Source organism: Mycteria americana, chromosome 2, assembly GCF_035582795.1.
Source record: "Mycteria americana isolate JAX WOST 10 ecotype Jacksonville Zoo and Gardens chromosome 2, USCA_MyAme_1.0, whole genome shotgun sequence".
In the NCBI taxonomy this organism is placed as follows: Eukaryota; Metazoa; Chordata; class Aves; order Ciconiiformes; family Ciconiidae; genus Mycteria; species Mycteria americana.
This window is the reverse complement of record NC_134366.1, coordinates 20048757-20070514: the sequence shown is the minus strand read 5'-3', so window position 1 is coordinate 20070514 and position 21758 is coordinate 20048757. Positions and strand designations below refer to the sequence as shown.

The following is a 21758-nucleotide window of genomic DNA, read 5'->3' as shown; positions in this document are numbered from 1 at the left end:
CTCCTCTAATATGCCTGTGTAAATAAAATACTTCAGCAGTGATGGTTCCCAAGCCATTTTGGAAAGTTGAATGAAGAAGTACTGACTAATCAAATTCTTTCTCTGTGTTTGCAGGTCACTTGTCACCTCTGTAAATTTTCAGGCACAAGTCCTTGTATTTACAACCTGCAGACTAGTGCTGACCATGTCAGAGGCACTTCAAAGCATACTTTAGTTTGCTGAGAACAAATGTTGTTAGCTTTAAGTCGTGCAAAAATTCAATGCTCTTGAACAATCTCACTGCAGGACATTGGATAATACCTAATATTTTAATATTAGCATTTGAAAAGTGAAAAGTTCTGGAGGATTTAGCTTTCTTGTTAGGTATTTCTAATTTATTGTAGTTTGTGAGCAACTGCACAACTTGGCAACAACAGGCCTCTATAGCCAGCTAATGAAAAATCTAATAAAAGTTAAAGTTCTTTGTACTTTCAAGGTCACGTAGGGAATATTATGTGATGCATGCTATTGCTGAAACGAGCTCACCTCATTTCACTTGAAAAACCACTGAAGGAACCACATGTCAGCAAGATAAGTCATCTTGGATTTGCAGAAAGAAGCAAAATCTCTTCTGGATCTTGACAGCATCTTCAAACCTAGAGTTGAAGTTGATTTTAATACAGGGCTTTTTTAATGTACTAGCATCTGACCTTAAATGATAGGGAAGAGGAAAGTGTGTATGTTTTACAACATCTTGTGCCTGTGCTGATTATAGGTCTTCATAAAGTTCGTATTTACATACTGGTTTTGGGACAGAGTAAGCTTGCTTTGCTTTGAATTTCTGCTTGTACAGTGTCTGTTCTAGTTTGTTGTGATATAGAGTTTGCTTGAGAGACTGGAAAATTATTCTTCCAAAGTAATAGTAACATGTGGTTGAGGGAGTTTCACTAAACAGTATTGAGTATACTTCTTAAAGCAACCCCTCTTTGTAGAAAACACTTACAATGTCACTTACAGTTAGCAAAAAAATGTTCAGGACGTTGTATCTCCCATTGAGTGTGTTTTTATTAGGCACATCTTACAATGAAGAGTCAGTAGAAGTGCATAAATGAAACCATCTCTCTCCTCTCCCGAGAGAGCCAGCTTTTTCCAGATACTGTGTTTTCAATTTACTAATATGATTGCCCAGTAAAAATCATACTTAATTTGGTCAGTTAATGAAGACATTTCTGATTTATGCCGATGCAACAAAAAGCAAAATAATTGTGATTTCAGCTCGAAATGTTGGATGGTTATTTTGGCCTTGCTGCACAACCTGTACCTTTCATAGACGGCACAGCAGAATATACTGAGATTGATAGCTTACAACTACATCACAGTAATTCTTGTCAGAGGATTTTTCTTAGTAGACTTCTCAACATAAGAGTGTGTGTGTGTGGACATGCCTATGCTATACTGGTTGGTTGAGCAGCAATGAATGGCATTACCATACATCTCCTCAGCACGTGTCTTATCCTCAGGGCCTTGTAAGCAACAAAATTTGCAATGTGGATGTACAACCATAAAAACTGCAGCAGAATACCCAAGGACACTGTTTTCTTAAGTAAACTAGACAGAAGTGACCTTCAGCATACCAGTATTTGAAGAAGTTTGCACTTCTTCCTTCTTCTCTTTGTTTTTTTTCCCCCCATATTCCAGTTTCAGTGGACCAATAATAAAATGCTCTGTTTTGCAGACAAGAAGCCCAAAGCCGTCCCAGAGCCCACAGCCCACTTTGGGTGACCAGACAGAACACCTCTCTGAAGCGTCTGCAGATTCCTTAGAGGCCATGTCCGAGGGCGATTCTCCAACCCCCTTTTCGAGGGGCAGCCGCACACGGGCAAGCCTTCCTGTGGTGCGGTCAGCAAACCAAACGAAGGAAAGATCACTGGGTAAGACCCTGCTTCAATCCTTCTCTCTGCTCTTAGCCTGTGTTTTCCCTTTGTGCATTTAAAATAGTTTTAAAATAGTTTGGGGTTAAAAACATAAAGACTTTGGTAGCACGTTATTTTTAATGTCAGGTTGTTCTTTGGAAATGAGCTCAGTATGGGGTACTGGGTAACTTGGGGGAACGGTGAAATTAACTTTCATAAGATCTGAAAGTGTGCTGGGAACATGGTAGTCAAGGAGAAAGATGCAGACCCTGACATGAAATGCTGACTAATGGTTAAAACCCAATATTGCAAATACTTTTTTGCCCAAGCCTGCGCACTGTGTGCCAGTGAACTTAGTACAAGACTGCATCCTCATTTTCAGAGAGGAGACACAAGGGTTTTACTTTATCATCTCTTCAAAGCCAGACCTAGTTGGAAGAAACCTAGAGATATTATTGCCTGACAGACCCAGCTCTTTGTGAAAAGACTTGGTATTTGCGTGGCAGTAGCTTTCCAGTATTTGAATGGATATGCTGACTTTAAAGGGCTGAGATGCCCTTTACTTTGGGGCAGTGCCCTTCCATCTGCATGGTGACACGGGTGATATGTTAGCGCAGGTAGACGACTCTGCTTCCCGCGTTCTTCCCATATCTCAGGGTTGAATTAAGCCCAGCTGTGAACCAGAGCTCCTTTTATAAGAGTGGATTTTGTCCTGGAGACACTGCTCTGAGTTGATGGATGGTATGAGTAAAGGCTGTTTTTTTGAGGGAGGACACCAGAGGGCAGTTAAACTGCTGCGAGAAGGCGGCATTAACTCGCATGTGGATTGCTGAGGAAAGCAGGTTTTTGCTCAGAGGTAATAAACTGAAATGCTGCTTTCCTGTAGACTCATCTCCCAGCATACAGTGACATAAACCGAAGACTGGGCTGTAAATCATACCATGCTTGTAAGCTTGTCATGGTGGTTTACTCATTCCTCGACAATCTAAGACAGTTTCTGTCAAGAGTATTATGATATCTGACAAACACAACAAATGAGAAGAAAACAGGGCTGGAAGCGGTCCCTGCCACCTCCAGAGCTGGCAAGTGCAGAGCAGCGGGGCTGGTGGGGACAAGGGGCTGATCCCTGCCCATGTCAGCTCATGGAGTGGCATTGCCGCCCTCCCAAAGCCTGTTAGGCCACCAATATGTCAGGCTTTTTGGGGAGAAATTTTGAAGACTACAACCTGGACAAGACTTTTTGGTTTAGAGGTGTTTTTAAGAGCAAGTGTGTAGCACATGTATCTTTACTATACATGCAGAAGATTCATCTCTGCCTGTATGTCACTGCTGGCTAGGGTGTCCTTAGAATGGCTTGCTTTACCCTGAGATTTTCTGGAAAACATGTATTTGCTTCAATGTGATGTCAGGTGGACTGGTCCTTTGCAGGTCCCTGTGACTCTCAGTCCAGCCTCACCGCGTGGGTGTCAGCTGGCATTCAGCAACTACCCCAGGCCACGTAGGGTATCTCAGCTCTGAACTTCTGGTTCGGATGTGAGCTGAGACTTGATAAACAGCTATCGGGAAGCTTTTTGTTGGCATCACAGGGGGTGGCCTGCTATGCACCAGTGCTTTGTGCAGTGTTTTCTACCCCAAAAGCTGAGCTAGAAACAGCTTTCTCATTGTCAGTGTGTACATCTGAAGAGAATACAACAGCCCTGTTTCTGGAAAAGACTTAAGTGCTTATCACTATGAATAAACCTGGTAGGTTATAGGAAGTGCTGTACTGGATTAGACCAAGAATCCTCCTGGCCCCGTATTTTGTCCCCAGGAGGGACCATAGGCAGCTAGTCTAGGCAAGAGTAAGAGCAGGGTAAGTATGTGTATATATGATCCTTCCCCCAAGTACTCTCCCAGCCTCGAGCTATCTTTAGCTTAGGGATTTCATGGTTATGGTTTCTGCCTGTGTAACAACCCTCAAGAGATGTCTCCTCCAGGTATTTGTTCAGTCTCCCTTTGAATCCATGTAAATTTTTCGCATCCACAACTGTGACTTTGGCAGCGAGTTTTCTTTTGTTTAATGCCCAACCATCACTTTTCTCTTGCTTTGTTTTGTATTTGCTTATCTGCTTTAAGTTAATGTCGTGCCCCCTTGTCCCCTGATTTTGTAGGCCTGTGATTTCTCTCGGGTCATCTCTTCTCCAGGCTGAGAAGTGCTGCTGTAATCACTTGTTCCTCACCCAGAAACCATCCTGGACATTTGATTATCATTGTTGCCCTTCTTTGCACTTTTTCCAGTTCGACAGTATCTTTGCTGAGATGAGAGGACCAGAGCTGCAGAAGCTCACTGTTAAGTAGTCCACTCTTAAACCCTTTTTTTGGCATCTGTTGCATGTACTGAAATGTGTTGTCCAGGTCCTAACGGAAGACGGTCGCGTGAGGATGTACCATTTTATTTAATGGCCAGGATTTCAGACCTTGCAAGGCACCCTATCTCAGCCTGTCTTTCATATACTAGAGACAAGACCCTGGCTTATCCCAGCATGAACAGGCAAAATGCAGAGGGGAAAAAAAACAAAAGGGAAGCAATGTAATATGAAGCATTTGAGTTGAGAGTTTTTAGATTTGAAACTGGAGCAAAATAAGCCTTTTCACACTTGCATTGCAGGAGGGGTCACAGCTAGGTGTGTGGCTTAAGGGATCATCATACTATCCAAAGAGGACGTAATATATCGTCACCACCCCACAATCTGTCATTTTCAAGTTGTTCCAGGAACTATTAATAGCAAATAGTTTGTTTTAAAAGATAGTCTAAAAATGATTCTAAACCAGTTCAATTTTAGATTATTATTCTTCAATGCATTTCTTTTACAATAATGTCCTTTTCAGTCTTTTCTGCCAGTGTGTTCTAACACCACCATGAGCAATGTTCTGAAATTTTAATTTTGAGACTCTTTGCAGAGTTGGGATTGTTCTTGCTTCCGGCAGTACAAGGGGAGTGTTTATTTTTAAAAAACAGGAAACTTTATAACTTCAATTTTAAAAGCATCATGACAATATTTCTGTTCACATGATTTTAAACAAGCTATGTATAATCACCTCCCTTTCCATCTCTATTAATTTTTTAATTTAATCTAATTTAAATGCAAATTATGTTTTGATCCTCAGCCAACATAATTTCAGTGAGGAAAATGACCAACTTTTGTGAATTTTTACTAATTTTACATTTAATATCTCAGTGCCGTTGTTTTAAAAACCTGATGTTTTCTTTTTGAAATTTTAATTCTTCTATAGGTTCCTATTTTATTAACTACATATGAGTCAGTTTGTTTTTAAATTGTGGTCTGAATTAACATGGAGCCTGAGAAGGAGTAGTGGTAATGCATTTTGGCTACCCCAAAATCATGGTTTTGTCAGTCAGGACTAATCTAATAGGACATGGTATTCTGACATGCGAGGCTATTGCATGCTATGTGGAGTCGACCCAGAAAACAGTATTCCAATTGTGGGCCCATTTAAAATTTCAGCCACAGCTTTCGAAATGAAGGTCTTTCTTGGCTAAAAGGTCCATCAGAAATCAGCACTTGTCTCATCAATCTGCAGCCTGGAGACAAAGTGAGATATTAAAATAAATTAATTCACTGCGCAAGAGAAAATTAAATGTATTTTAAAATATCTGTTTGAAAGCTGGGAGTTTTTCCAGTGCGATAACTGTGGGAAAAAATTATCTAGCAAAACTGTCAGAGCGAGAATCAGCTGAAACCTGGAAAGTGCTCAAAAGCTTTCAACAAACTTCACTTGCAATTTGCCTGGAGGAAGCAGAACCTGACAAGTGCCCAGCGAGGTTAGGCCAGTAGCCAGCCTGTGCCTGCGCTGCAGCTTGCTGCTGTCGCTGCTCCCGTGCCTCCGCAACAAAGTGAAGACTGACAAATATTTTCGCTTGCAGCCTCTCTCGTGGCACATCTGTCCAAACGATGGGCCTGATCCTTTGTAAGTGCAGGCACCGGCATCCTCTGCGGTGACCGAGTGGTCGGGGCGGTTGACGCCGTCAGGCAGGGTGTGATTACACCCCCGAAGGGCAGGGTGTGATTACAGCCTCCGATTGCAGTAACAGCTGTGGGTGCTCCCGCAGGATTGGGTTGTACAGGCAGGGTTGGATTAAGAAAGAATATGGTATTAGGAGGGATTTCCACAAGTGCACAAGGATTTGGGTTTGAGAAGTCACTGAGGAGGATGAAGCTTTGTGGCTCGCGGGCTGCAGGCGCCTTCTCTGGGTATCCCGGGCAGGGTGCCCAGCTGTTCTGGTCCAGATGAATAAGCAGCAGAGGATGACTGGGCTCCTCGCTGGCAAACCTGTGCCTAAAATGAGGTGGCATTGAAAGGCCTCTGCAGAAATGTCTGATTCTGCCAACATTTACCTTTTATTTGCCTTCAGAGGGATTACTCAGAGGAGTAAAATTACACAACTGCTTAAGGATTGGCACGGGGACGGTCTTAAACAATCATGGAATATCCTGAATATTATTTGTTAGTCCCCCAACCCAAAGTTTTAGCAAGAGCAGATTTTAGTGTCTGATTAATTAGTTTGCTGCCACCTTCTATGGAAACGCTGTTACTGATTATAATAGTAATACCTGGATCTTTTGTAGCATTTCTTGCAGGTGTTTCTCAAAGCCTGTTAAAAAGAGAGTCAGGGCTGCAGTTACAATTTTACACATAGAAAAACTTCTGCGGAGAGAGGGATAGTGACTTGGTTGCTGTCACCCAGCGATAGAAATAACTCTCTATACATGTGTATGCAATGTACTGTAAGACTTACACAGAAAAATATACATAGTAAAGGTAGACTTATATATTAGATTGGTGGTAATTAATTGTTATTTACCATTTATGAGATAGAAATTAAAATAGGCATGTTAAATCAGGCAGATGTGTGAACAGTCATAGATTTTTATAAGAGAAGTCTGTGATTTTTTAGCAGTGGCACTGCCTTCTCGGAGTCCTTAGGGCATGATTCAAGCCTAATGAAGTCAGCAGGATCTTCAGTTTAATTCATGGGAGAGGAACTCCCTGGGAACTGCATTTCAAGTTAAAGCTGAGTATAGCTTTAATGTATTCAGTCATCTTAAAGAAATTTTCCCTATCTTGTCTTTTTACAGTGTATGCAAAGCAGCCAACATGCAAAGAGGTCATGTAAATATTTCCTGTCATGGTCAGGTACATTAACATGGGCTGTCAGGTCTATAGGAAAAACAGCCTGAAACAACTAGTTCCAATTATTGAACTGAAACACAGATCCTGGGAAATTAAAATATTCAAAGGTAACAGTAGTTTTCCTGTCCAGCTTTTCTAGACTTTATCTTCTTTCATATTTCTTCAAATTATAGCTGAAGTTTTTGGACTTGAAAAGAAAAAAAAACCCAACACCTTTTACCTGAAATATTTTGCATCAAAAGAGCAAAAGAAGGTAAACAATCATATCGACATATCATAGTGCTGGGAGTTTTTTCTGTTTCATTTATTGTCCTTACATGATTTGTGAAAGACAGCTATATGGAAGAGTGAAATATTGGCCTTCCCAGGCTAACACTCGTGCAGTCAATTATTGTTTATTTAACACATTCTTCCTCTTATAAGAGAATGTCTTGTGCGTACCTGAAAAAAAAATGCTTCCAAGAACCAAGATCTTATTTAATACATGCTGTTTCAACAGAAGCACTTCTGTCTGCCACTAAAAAGCTGATAAGCAGTATATTTTAGATGCTGTGTCACACTGGAACTGAATTTGACTCCGTTGCAACAGGCTGTATCAGCATGGATCCAACGGGTTCATTGCAGTGAGACTGGAGTAGATATGCAATGTGCTAAATAAAACCATTAGCTATGCAAGTCTGTATCTGTCACTGCTATATCTGTTAGGTGTTTTTGAATGCAATCAATTATTTTTTGTACTGCAGTAATACTAAAGGACCCCGACTAAAAAATGGGACCTCACCATGTTGGGTAATATAGTGAGAAAATACTCCTATTGCAGGACTGTGCAACATGAATAAACCAGAATGATTGGTGAAGATAAAGGGAGACGTAGAGTAGTAAGGATCCAAATTGATCAACTGAATAAAGCTATGTCAAGGTGGCAGTGGCTTTCTCTTTACCCCAGATCATGCCTGCACAGAAGGTACAATGTCTTCATCCTGCTCTATCACCACTTCTTATTCTGATTTAGCAGCAGCAATTTGGCCTTTTAGCATTTGGTGTCTGCTGGAAGAGGGATTTGGCAGCTGGAATAGCTTGTACATGCCAAACTACCCTTCAGAGGAAAGGTAGGAGGCCAGATGGAGCTGTCCCATGGGTCGTATCTGGCACAGGAGCTATCACTTGGACAAATTTGATCTAATTTTCACGTTAGGTAAAATTTGTAACTCTACCTCTAATACAGTAAGTCACACAAACACCAGACCCTTCCATTTGCACCAGGGCATGCAAAGAAAAAAGTGTATTGCAATTCCATGCGTTGCAAGATGTGCAAGATTTTGGCCAAGCAGAGAAGCATAGTACTAGCCTGTCCCTCAGCACAATGTATTTAGGATTTGCTGTCAGTGCTGAGAGCAAGTCCCTGAATGAGGACAGCTCTTGGATTTAGTCATTGCTCCTAATACTGTTTATATATTTAGGTAGTGATTCTAACACATAGTTACTATGCTGGGCCTGAGTTCAGGTTTCTGTTTTCAATGGGAAATACTGTCATCTCTGTGGTATCTTGTAAGGCTGTCTCTTGTTTTTGTTCTTATTCTTTCTCTCTCTCTCTCTCTTTTGCATTTTTGGCTATAGAGTAGCCTGATTTAAACAGGGTAACAGGATAATCACTGCATCAGAGGCTTGTTGATAGCCTGCTGATTAGGGTACTATGTTGGGATATTAGGGGCAATGATCTGAGCAACTCTCAAGATGGGAGCCCATCTAGATAAATTTTTACCTACTCAACTGCTTCATAAAAGCAAGCACTTGGTACCATTGCTTCTACCCAGTTACCTTCTGTGATGAAAAGACCAGCTGTGGGGATGAGGGCAGAGTGGTGGATATTATCTTGGCTTTAACAAGGCCTTTCACATGTCTCTCATAGCATCCTTGTAGCCACACAGGGGAGATATGGGTGGCCTTCAAGGTGTGTAGGGCTTAATACTTTAAAGTCTAACTGGCAGCTGGTTTTCAGTGGTCTTCCTCAGGGGTAGACTCTGAGGCCAGTACTTTTCAACATCAACAACCTGGCTGTTGGGATGGAATGAACCATCAGCATGGTCAAGTCTGACCTTTTTTGGGAGAGCTTTTAATATGCTGGAGGGTCAGCCAGCCACTCACTGGGACCCCAGTGAGCCAGAGGAATGGGCTAGCAGGAACTTCATGAAGGTCCACAGAGGCAAATGAAGTCTTACAGCAGGGACAGAAGAGCCCTGTGCGACAACATAGACAGGGACAGATTGGCTTGGGAGCAGCTTTGCAGGAAGGACTTAGGGTCTGATAACAAGTGGGTTAAGGAAAGTGATTATTCCTCTCTTCACAGCATTTGTGAGGTTGCACGTGGGCTGTTATGACCAGTTTTTATTTCCCTAGTACAAAAGAGATAATGAGAAACTGGAGAGAACCAGCAAATGACCTCTTGGCGTTCTTAACCACGCTAACTAAGCTCACCGGTCCAAGATCCTGTTTAATGTAGGCCTTAATGACTTAACAAAAAGTCAAGCTGCTTGTTAGAGCCCATGTAGGTGGATTTCTGGTGTGATGCTGTAACCAGCTGTGCTCTTACATGCTGATGGTTCAACCCCTAAACTTGCTAGTGATAGTAGTGAACTCTTTAGAAAAGAAATAACTTCAGAAGTATTGAAGAGAATTCCTACAGTAAATACAGAAAATATGGTAGATGCAGCAAAACTACCAAGTCATGTATGGCCTATGTGACTTTAATACTCCATGACTAAAACAGTGACATTCTGGCCTTGAACGCATCAGTTCTACACAGGTTAGTACTAAAAATCAGGGTTTATAAAAATAGTCACCACTCAAGTAATGTGTGTTTGATACAGCTGATTTATATAGGAAGGAACTGCAATTGCGTAGGATCTCTTTCTCTCTCTTTGTGTTTATTCAAGAGGAAGAACACATATTCCAGGAAATTTAATTGATGTTTTCTTGTCTTTTTTGCTATTGCCCCTTTAAAAGTTGCTAACAAAAAATGTCTCTATGTAAAATGCTCGGTTACGGTGTCTGTAAATGCTTAACATGTCTACGTAGTCTTTGGCAGACACAACCTCTGAAGTTGTACTAGCCAGGTTACTACCTTTGGCTGGGAGCCGGCTGGCCATGGCTTACTGGCTTCTTCAGAGGTCAGCGGCTCAGCTTCTGGTGGGCAAAAGCAGTGTAGCTGTGACAGCCTGCGTAGGCACGTCCTGTGCCTGTTGGTGTGTAGTTCTCTGATTTTACTACTCTAAATTGGTGAATCTGAACTGCAGTAAATGCAGCATGGCTGAGCCTGTGGGCCCTCTGAAAAATAGCTCTGGTACACATGAAATTTCTAGTTCATCTCCCTGAGTTGTTCAGTTGTCATTTTTTTATATTTTGTCATTAAGTATTGTAGGATTTTTGTGTTCTTCCAAGTTTACTGGCATTGTTTTGTTGGTTAGGGATATGAAAAAGTCATGTTGCTGGTCAGTTGGGCTATTCTGGCAAGAGCAAGGGTATGGATGCAATTATTGTCCAAAAGTCATCCTTCCAGAACATTGTTTTCCACCTGGGGAACTGGGTTAAACTGAAATGTTCCCTCAGACTCTCTAGATGATAGAAGTAACTGTCTACACTTGATGGACTCGCTGACATGGGTATATGAACAAAATTGTCTTTTGGCAGTAGGCTATTTCACAGCTTTATCTGCAATCAGATAGGACAAATACCAATTTTTCTTCAGCTAAAAAAAGTTGTCCATTTTCTTTTTGGTTTTTGCATTTTCTTCTTAGCCAGCTAAATGTATCCGTTTGTAGAAAAGTGCTAGTATTTGAGTGACAGTTAAAAATCTTTGTTTCTCATGACACTTTGGTAGAAATTTAATGCCACTACTGGATTTTCCATGTGTTTTTTCATTAGGTAACAAATCTATTGCAGAATTACAGCTTTCACAGTAAATAGCAGAAAAGGATGAAATAGCAGTAAGAAGTAGTACTGGACTACATTAAAACAGTTCCTGTTTTTATTGAAATTGTTATCAAACAACTTAATACCTTGAGCAAAACTCTTCAGGCTATTCTGGAAGGAAATTATATAAAATAAGTAATTGTCTTTATTTCATTAAAAGATCTACTTTTTGATTCTCTTAGTATTTGAAGACAGCTAAGGATATTTACAGACATTTTCTGAACGTGGAGGACAGATTATCAGCAGGGAGAAGCTAATGGAAACTAGTACGAGAGCTTCAGGCTAGAAATACCACAAGGATCATGGCAATGACCTCAGACTAGTTGAAAATGTGTGTGGTGAAATAGGAGAGACAAGTCTTGAGGGTGTGGAAAGTAAGAACTGCATATTGAGGAATTTCTTCCACACTACAAGAGTTGTTACTATAATAAGCTTATGTCTGCATAACTTTTGCAGAATTTGGTGGTAAGGGCACCAACTATGTGTTATGTCTGTTTATCTGATAGCTGGGGGTGGGGTGGGGGAACGATATGGGACCTATGCCACCCTTACAGTCTTATATATTACAATTTTGTCAAACAAAAATCAAAGAAAAATTGGAAGGATCTTGGCATTTTGGTAAAAAAAAAAAAAAAAACAACTAAAAAACTGTAAACTGGATTTTGAGGAAGTGCTTGGCAGTTTTTATTGTGATCCCCTCTGGATTGGCCTGAAGTATCTCAACAAAAATACCTATCATCAAGATTTTAAAAGTTATTCTTAGTTTTTAAAACTGATGCAAGTCTCAACTAATGATTCGACATAAATATAAGGAAGAAACAAGGGTGCATTTTCTCACTTCTGCTTGTTGGCATTGCTGCTGACTTCAGTGTGAGGGAAAGCGCAGACAGAGCTGGTGACTCAATGGCCATATGGTGGAAGATCAAGCTAAACCAGCATGAAAAGACAAAGACTGTCCATCAGCTAAAAAAGATATGGTTAACTGATGGTTAGGTAAAGAGTGAAACAAATCTAATGACAACTTTACCAACCTCTAACTCAACATTGTGTTATTTAGTTTACTTTATAAAACATAGCTCAGCTTGATTTCTGGCAGTTCTCACTGCTTTTCCTCACCATGTACTCCATATTTCTCCACCTTAAGATACAACTTTCTTTGCTAGTTTATCTAATTTTCCATTCCTTATATATCCTGTACTAATTCCTAATGTACTAATATACTTTTTTGATGTTGTTGATGGATGTTGTTGATGTTTGATGAATAATTTCACCCAACAAGATCTGGAGGCCTCTGGTAGGTATTTTCCCCCTGTTTTAGTTATACCTAAGTTTGCATCTTTGATTTAAAGAAATTCCAGAGCTCCCAATGAATCCAGGTTTTGACTGCCGTAATCTAACCAGATTTACTAATTACCTGAAATTTTCAAATTGGACACAAAATTTCCAGAGGATACATACAGTGGCTGGATCAGAAGAGAGTAGCAGTGCCTTGTTCACGCCAGTGATTTCTGGTTCTGTGGGAAGGTTTCAGTGCTCTAGCACCCAAGCACCCAACGTCAGCCAAATACAGATATTATCATCAGTTAATACTTCTCTTCAGACAGGAGCCCATAGATTAAGGTGTTGCTAAATGTCAGTAAGCTTTTTCAGTGCAGAAGTTTGCAAGATGTCTTGCCTGCAAAGAGAGTGTCCTGTAGCTTCACAGGAAAGAAACTCATGAACTCCAATTTAAGCTTTGACTGTATTTTATTTCATAACACTGAGGAGTTACTTAACTCTTCTGCCTCAGTTTCCCCTTCTGCCTCAGTTTCCCCTTGTTCCTTATGAGAAGAGAATTATGAGAGGATTATGTGAGTACCAGTATTTTTTTCATTTAAAATTCATTGTGTGAGAGAATTAATTAATATTTCTAAAGGCCACAGAAGATGACTCAATCATGTTTGTTAACTTATTCTTGATTTATGAGGTATATAACTTTTCTTTGCTGTTGTGTGCTTCATGTTTTTCTTTCTTAAATAACCAGTTTGTAAGGATAATTCCTGTTCTGTAAATAAAAGAGAGTTGTGATTAAAGCTCTTCTAAGCATCTAAGCTGCCCAGCACTGAGATCATTGTTAGCAATATAACCATCATAATGTGGTGCTTAGTCAGGGCTGGGTCAGCACCGTGTATTAGATGGAGGTGCTGAGAGATGTGAGCTGGGTGGTGTCATGCTGCCTGTACAACATTAGCTTTTGCCATAGGGAGTAAACCTTCACCAGTTGTAACTAAGGAGTTATGACCTTACCGGTATGGGTACAGTGCTGAGTCATTTTGGTGATGCAGCTCCTTATTCTAAAGCCAGCCTGGACGCTGTGAGTTCAGGTGTGGTTCACCGTTACGCCGTGTGGGCACGTCCTCAGCTGCCAAGTGGGTTTTACAGCCCAGCGGCAGCATCTGAGCCAAGCACGTTGCCGTGCATCTGGTGTGTCTGCGTGAGCTGCAGCCGCAGCACGGGCGGTCCTCGAAGCTGTGCTAGCTGGGCTAAAGGTGCAGGATGGCTCCTCCGGGCACCCTCTAAACCCAGCGCTGATGGGTTCAGCTTGTGCAGGAGGCACTGCCTGTGTAAATTAGGTAAATTAGCATCTTTCATTGCACTGTGTTGTGTTTCACGTAGACCAGCACTGAGAGAATGCTGAAATACTTTGCAAGTCCTTCTGTCACTGACCCTTGGTAAAGGGGGAGCAGAAAGTCTTTTGTTTTTGAAAGAGCTCTGTATGCAAGGAAGGAAAGGGTGATCATGTGGTGTGGTCGCATGATCATCATCAGATCTGGGTTTTATGCTTGTAAACCTTTCTTTGAACATGTCCTTTCACCTCTCAGGTGTTTAATTTCCCCTACTATAAAACATACCTTTCTGTTGACAGGAATGTTGTGAAGCAATTTGTAAGGAGGTTTAAGTTTCTAAGGCCTGGCTTACACGTAAATGTTTTCTGCTATGGCCTGTGTTTAATGCTGTGGCCTGTTGCCCATAGGGTGAAGAACGATCAGAAATTCCAGAGGTATTACTGAAACTAGGTGATAGAAGCATGACGAAGGGGAAAGCTTGACATCGCAGTTTGCCTTGTAGCTGTAGGAAAGCCCAGGGCTGGCAGTATCTAGGAGCACCTAGAAGTGGTAGCCACAGTGTTGTCTGACTTGGACTTTCAAAATAGTCGCATGGTATAGTTTCCTCGTTCACACTGATCTTCATACTTGTCTTCCTAGAGTAGCAGGGCATTTTGCAGTCCCGTTTGTTTTCTGTTTTATAAAACTCAGCACAACCTTCATGTTTCAGGTAAATCCATTGTAACAGAAGCGCAAGAGGGACTTCAGGGTACATGGAGACATTAACATCCATTGTATTTAACTTTCTTTCCAGCAGCTTTGCTGGCACATGTGCTGTGCCCTAACAAAAGCTGTGCCTGAGTTATATTTTATTTCTTCTGGCTTTAAGTCTCCATGGGAGTAATTTTTAGCTGAAGGTAAAACAAACCTCAGAGCTCCAGCAGCTTCCATGAAGTTGGGCCTGTGGGTATTGCCAGTGTTCAGAGTTTCAGCCCAGCAATGTGTGGGAGAAAAATAACGTCAATGACTTAAAATAATGGATTTTGAGTCTCTTTATCCTGTCATGCTGAAGCTGGATTTTCAGAAGTGAACAGTTCGTTTTGTCAAATAGGAAATGCGCTAAAGCATTGCTATATCATGATATGGATCAGACAACTCAAGAGGAAAGGCAGTATTTTTTTTAAGGGCATGTGATTTAAGGGAGAGTAAGGAAAAAAGAATTTATTATGCCTTTGAAAATGTCTGTTACCCCTACAGTAAGATTGTGGCCAAAACATTTCTCTGAGTTGTATGTTAAAGCTGCATATTTTAAGGCATGATCTTTTTGGATAACATGCATATTTGGTTTGAAAAATCCAAGACCCAAAGATAACTGTAATTTTGTTTTGGATCAATATTTTGTGGGAGTATTGGAGGACAGGCAGAGTCAAGACTGTTCTGAAATTATTTCGACTTGTGTATAAGGAAGATTTTTCAACTCTACCATTTCTTTTGTGTTAATGGTTTCAGTAGCTCAACATTCAGCATATTTTTAGTGGCCTGAAATGCAAAAACAGCATTTTGTGCATTCTGCACTAACTTTTAAACTGGGCAGAAAAGAGAGTCACACACATCTGTGAAGCTGATATGCAAAGTCTGTATTTTTAGCCAAAAAATAATTTTTTGCCATTTAATCCAAGAAAGTTTAAAATGCCAAAATATAGACGGTTTCTTATGTTCTTCCTAAGAACTGAAAGCTATCACCAAAAATGAGTTTGTTTATGCACATCTTGGAACAGTGAAATAAATACAATCATTAAAAACATGTGTACTTAGTTTTTTTACAAATATAGTTAGTTTCTAAATTCTAAAGAATGTTTAGCTGCATAGAATATTTGAATGAGCACTAAAAAGCCAATTTTACCTAGAAGAGCATAAAGAAATAAATGATGTTTCAAATTAAAATAAACAAAAAAAGAAAAAGTAGTTTAATAACCCATTAAATATTGGCATTTAAAATAAAATTCTTGGGAAAATTCTCCTCAGTCTTTGAAAGAAAACTAGTGACTTTTCAGTCTGAAACAACTTTTCCACTGAAAGGAAAATGGAAGTTTGTAGTAGGATTCATAAAGGGTCTGATTGCAATTTTAATGAAAGAAAAAGTATCAGCTCTTGATAATAGTAGGAAAATTATGTTAACAGCTCCATTTTATAAAAGCAGCCTAATATTAAGTAATGGTTAGGTAATGTTGAGTAGTCTGGTTAGTATTCAGAAAAATTAACATCTTCCTTCCCTAGGTGCAAGCACAAGTATCTACCCACTGATTGTAGGAACATCTGCCTATATGTATGTTCATTTCTCTATAGCTATTATGGACAATATAGGGACAAAAATACTAAAGACTAAGGGGAAAGAGGGCTCATCTTAGATTAAAATGCCTTCTCTTCTTTTCATTAAATGCCTTTGTGTTCTAGGACCTTAGCTTTTCCCATTGCTTTTGTTCAGTGTTTGTATCTCAGGACTATAAACTGCCCATCCCATTGCTGATGACTTTCAAGTGAGAATCATTGAGTTACCATCTAAGTTTTGTGATTTGCTGAGATTTGATGATGACTGATGGTAACCACATTGAGGACCTTGTGTTCCCAACCTTCCTGTTTATATTGGCCATGGGAGAACAACATACGGTGCATCTACACTGCAATTACTATTGTGAATTCAGTTTGTGTAAACTAGAATCATAGAATAGTTTGTTTTAGCCTACCTGCATTGGTTATTGGTAGATGCAAAGGCATGGCTGCACAAATCTGCTCAAGCCCCAAAGTCTGCCTGAAAATGTAATAAAGATTTTAGTGGTTACTTCAGCCTGAACGGTGTCCTACCATTATGTCACTAGTGAGGTGTAAAACTGCCCTGATTCTGTATCTACATGAGCTGCAGTGAATTCAGTGTAGGTGTTTCTGTAATCACTAATTCTTGAGCAGATCTAATTTTGTATTCCTTTTCCAAATACTTTCCAATGGCTAGATAGGTTTTGAGCCATTTACAAAGCATTTAGCTGTGGCAGTGCCTCTCAGACAGCTGGTGGAAATACAAACTTCAGTGGTATTTTTTTCTTTATTTTCTGCATTTTTTTTTTCTCTTCCATCTCATTCTGGGCTGCTAAATGTCTGCAAAATGGATGCACCAGTATATCTTGGGGGCCACCCAGCTGGAAAACAGTTTGGCAGAAAAGGATCTGGGGATCCTGGTGGACACCAAGCTGAACATGAGCCAGCAATGTGCCCCTGCAGCAAAGGAGGCCAATGGTATCCTGGGCTGCATTAGACAAAATATTGCCGGCAGGTCGAAGGAGGTGATCCTTCCCTTCTACTAAGCACTGGTGAGGCCACACCTGAAGTGCTGTGTCCAGTTCTGGGCTCCTCAGTACAAGAGAGACATGGACCCATTGGAGAGAGTCCAATGAAGGGCCACAAGGATGATTAACTCAGTTGGAGCATCTCTCCTATGAAGAAAGGCTGAGAGAGCTGGGACTGTTCAGCCTGGAGAAGAGAAGGCTCAGGGAGGCATCTCATCAATTTATGGAAGTACATGAAGGGAGGGCGCAAAGAAGACAGAGCCAAGCTCTTTTCAGTGATGCTCAGTCAGGGGCAATGGGCACCAGCTGAAACGTGTGAGATTCCCTCTGAACACCAGGAAAGACATTTTCTCTGTGACGGTGACCAAGCACTGGCAGAGGTTGCCCAGAGAGGTTGTGGAGTCTCCCTCCTTGGAGATACTCAAAAGCTGTCTGGACAGGGTCCTGGGCAACTGGCTGTAGGTGTCCCTGCTTGAGTGGTAGGTTGGAGCAGATGACGTCTGGAAGTGCCTTCCAACCTCAAACATTCTGTGATTCTGTGATCTGCCATTTTAGTGTCTTTTGACACCACTGCAGAAGCTATACCTGCTCCATCTCTTGCAGATAGGAAGGTGTTTCTTCCTGGCGCAGTGCAGCATTGTACAGAGGCACCCGAGATAGCTCAGAAAGAGCACAGTGTGCTCTCATCAGTCCATGTCCAGGCAGGATATCCATGCCTTGGGTAGGGACTGAATATGTAGGCTCAGCTGGGCTTACCAATTCCTGTTTCCTCTGTATCCAAAGTAGTTCGGCTGAGCATTTGCCTCTGCATCTACTCCCTAGTGCTGTGGATCCCGGGAAGTGTCGTAGTTTCGCTGCAATTGTGTGGCAGCCTGTTTCCTGCTGTTCAGGTCCTAATGAGCCTTCCCACGTTGGAGATGCTCATGAGAAGACCTTTTGGCAGTTTTTAGGAGCCAGGCCCGTCATGGTCAGACCTAATCAACCCCATCAAGTCCAGTCTGATTTCTGCTGTTGATTGAGATGGCTTTTCTCAGTGCTTCAGTCCTTGAAGGGCTTTGTAGCTTGGGATGGTGTGGGACTGGGCTGTAGCAAAGCTAATGAGTCACGCTCGTTGTGCAGTACTGGCCAGTGGAGTACAGGCACCCGCTGGTTATGCTGGAGTCAGCATAGCCTGGCAGGGCCAATACAGGCATCGTGGAAGAAGAACTTAGTATCCCTTCCCTGAGTCCCCGGTCTATATTATCCATGTTTTTTCTATTATCGGGCATCTCACAGCCTCCCATTCCCTGCAAATAGAGAGTTAGCTATATCAGAATGGTATTCTTTTTGTCTTGAGTGAATAAGAATGTCTGTGTTTTGGAATACAGCATCTAAGATTACTCGTGTTTCTCCCCGAGTGCTAAGGATGACTATTAACACTGCTGTGAAACTGAAAGGATCCAAAATTGCTCTTGTTTTTGTGTGAGACCTCAGTTTTGCTCCTGCTAGGAGTTTCATCTAGGGCTTTATACTATATAATGCCAGTAAATTGAATTGTGAATATAAAATGACTAGTGCTAAAATGGAAATCTGTTTTGGGGGGGGGTTGTTGAGTAAGCATGAGGCTAAAATGCAAAATTTATGTTTAAGGGAATCTGGGTGATATAAAAGGATAAAGTTCTTCCTCAACTGCTTTAAAAAAAAGTACTTTGTGATTTACCAACACCTTCCACTGCAGAGCAGACTTGGTGTGTTTGGGATTTTCCATTATCCTTCTTCAGGTAAACTTCTGATTTATCTAACAGAAAAACAGTAAAAATAGGCTTCTCAGCAAAGTGCAGTCCTGGAGCAAGCATATTTATCAAGGCACAATCGTATCACTGTTCTATGCTCTATTCCAATAGTGTGTTGAAAAGGAAAATGTTGTATGTGCTTTATGAGTAAGTTGATTTTTTGTACTCATTATGGGTTTGGTCTGTGTTCCCCATGGACTTTGAAGCCCAGATCATTTCTGTGCACTTAAGAATATGTAACTTGCTATTATATTTTGCTTGTAGGTGTTTTATATCTGCAGTATGGAGATGAAACAAAGCAGTTGAGGATGCCGAATGAAATCACAAGCACAGACACAATTCGTGCCCTTTTTGTAAGTGCCTTCCCCCAGCAACTGACAATGAAAATGCTGGAATCGCCCAGTGTGGCCATTTACATCAAGGACGAGAGCAGAAACATATACTATGAATTGTGTGATGTGAGGTAAGTGAACATGGAATTACATGTTGGGTTTGTTTGGTTTTTTTGTAGTGCACTTACAGAATAAAAAGGAGTGGAGTTGATAAGTATCTGACAGATAGTGGCCTGACACATAAAGGCATGTTCAGTGGTATCTGAGTAATATGAGAGGTTTGGTCTGACACTGCCTTCAGCTGTAGGTACAAGATCTGTTGCACAAGCCATTGAGAAATGGTGTACCTTGTTCAAATATTCATCTAATACAGGCAGGTTCACATATTTAATATTTTATTGAATTTTAACTGAGACATAAATATTTAAAATACGGAACACACAAAAAAAACATTTACAGAAAAACTGTTTTTTTCTTTGCTGGCAGAGCAAAGTCTGATCCTTGTGAGCCTGAAGTTGCAAATATGAATGTCACCAATGTCCTCACAACAGTGCCAATTATTCATCGTCTAACACTGCTAAAGGTCTGTGGCGCTGCTGACAGTGCTGCAGCAGCCCCACCACCTTCCCATTTTATGTCAGGATGCGGCAGCTGATGCAGTCACTTCCCTTCACTAATTCAGAGCTTGGTCAATAAATGATCTGACTAACATCTGGGTGCATCTTTCTATCCTTTATTTTGTGGGAGTGCAGCTGCTTAATTAACGGTGTTCCTTCAGTCCTGAAGTCTGTGCTCTTCGAGCAGAAGGACCAGGTTCTCAGGGTCCCTAGAAAGTCCCAAATGATGTAGCAACAAAGCTCTCAGGCACGCCTCAAACACGTTACACTGTAAAACTGTGCAAGGAAATATGGTGGGCCTTTGTGCCATCTTTTTCATAAGAAGTTATGTGATAAAAAGAATGGACAGAGGAGAATAAGAAGATGAAGGAGAAAGCAGAAAAGGTGTTTCCTCTCTGCCAGCCTGCCACTAGTGCAGGAAAATGATGTGAAAGTAAGAGAAGTATACTGTTGGCTGCAGCCTTGTTTCTTCTGGAGATCCTGTGGCTGAGGTGCTTCTCCATATCATGTTGTAGTTAAGAGAGCAAGTTGGAGCTTTTCTAGCCTTGCCACTTCCAATTCCCTCATTCCTCTTAGTCTTTGAACAGCACTGCACTCCATTTTCTCTCCTCTGTCTTGCTCTCCTCAGGCTGTCTATCCAGTGTCTTGTCATTAGCCAGCCCCTTGGATTTCAGCTTCTGTTTTTTTATCTTCCTGGGTTTGCAGACTCCCACACCACCGTTTGGCCACTGTAATGCCTATGTTAAGACCCATCTGATTTTTTGCATCATCATTCACCATGTGCTCAAGTTTCTTATACATCAAACAGTCTATTCACAAGATTAGATCAACTGATTAAATCAAGATACGGGTTTCTGCATCTCTGTTGCCAAGCGCATTATTGCCAACCATCATCTGGCCCATCGGCTCCTACTCTCTCACTTTATCCCTCCATCTTCCCTTGAGTTTCAGACTGACAGTTTATGACTTCATCTCCTCCCTGCCCCTGAGAATGCGGTTGTTGATTATCTTAATACCACTCCCACCTTTTTTTCCCTTGCTCCCATTGCAGGCGTCACTCTGCCAACCTCAGACCTGGCTCAGTCCCAACATCTGCTTCCTCTGTTCCCATGCCTGTATTGTAGAGCATTTTTAGAGGAAATCCCATGACCCAGCTGACTTCCTCCATAACAAAATTCCCTCCTTCAGTTCTGCCACCCTTCTCTCTAAGGGAACCTCAGCAATTCCAGCTTAATGGAGTCCAAAGCATACACTACCAGCTGCATTTTCACCGCTTTTGAATAATTTCCACAACAATTTCTTTATTTTTGTTCCTTACTCTTCACAAGATCTTGCCCGTGTCTCCCTTCAGAGAAGAGATGAAGTATCATTTTTCTCTCCTTTGCTTGCCATGTCTTCCTTTAATTCTCTTCTTTCTTCCTTGTTTTAAACACAGGTGTTTCAGTCAACTCCTGAAGCTTTCCACCTCCCTCGGAGGCTGTCTCATGTTCCTCTGTGCCTCGCATCCCTTGCTTTGTCTATTTATTAACTTATTACTCTATTAAAGTGCCTACTCTTATGTTGCTAACATGTTTCTATGCCTCCCAGCAAAACTGTCCCTGAACACAACATACATTTCCACTTCCCACCCCGTTACCTTTCTCTTGCACTGAGCGGTCGCTACAACTGTTAGCTGGAGTTTTACTCTTCTAATTCTGTCCTAGACCCATTTCCAGCCTGTCTGGGGTTTTATTCTTCTAATTGCAACTTGCCTTTTGTTCCCTACTGTTCCATTGCAATTGTCAAAGTCAACAAATGGCCAGCTTTTGTGAACACCCTTTTTCTCTCAGATCTCTGATGTACTTTTAATGTTTTCTTCTTGAAACTTTGACCTCCCTTTGTTTCAATGGCTGTTCTTTCCTGATTTCTTCCTGTCTCTCTCCTCTCCTTTCAGGTATCATTTGAGAGGTCCTCTTCTCAAACATTGATTTTCTGTTGTGTTTTTTTCAGGGCTTTGTCCTCCTTCCTTTTCCTTGTCTGTACCTGTCTCCATCATCTTACCCCTGTGGATTAGTTGAATT

At 41.2% G+C, this 21758-nt stretch overlaps 1 protein-coding gene across 15 annotated transcripts in view; it reads left to right on the top strand.

The window, feature by feature from the left end:
• The window catches only part of KIAA1217 (KIAA1217 ortholog), a 372206-nt gene that overhangs the window by 270339 nt on the left and 80109 nt on the right, over positions 1-21758 (top strand). For all 15 annotated transcript variants that reach the window (XM_075492659.1, XM_075492650.1, XM_075492651.1 and 12 more), the window contains 2 exons: positions 1715-1910; positions 19014-19212. In XM_075492659.1, the coding sequence (XP_075348774.1) occupies positions 1715-1910; positions 19014-19212 (395 nt within the window). The remainder of the gene's footprint in view (positions 1-1714; positions 1911-19013; positions 19213-21758) is intronic.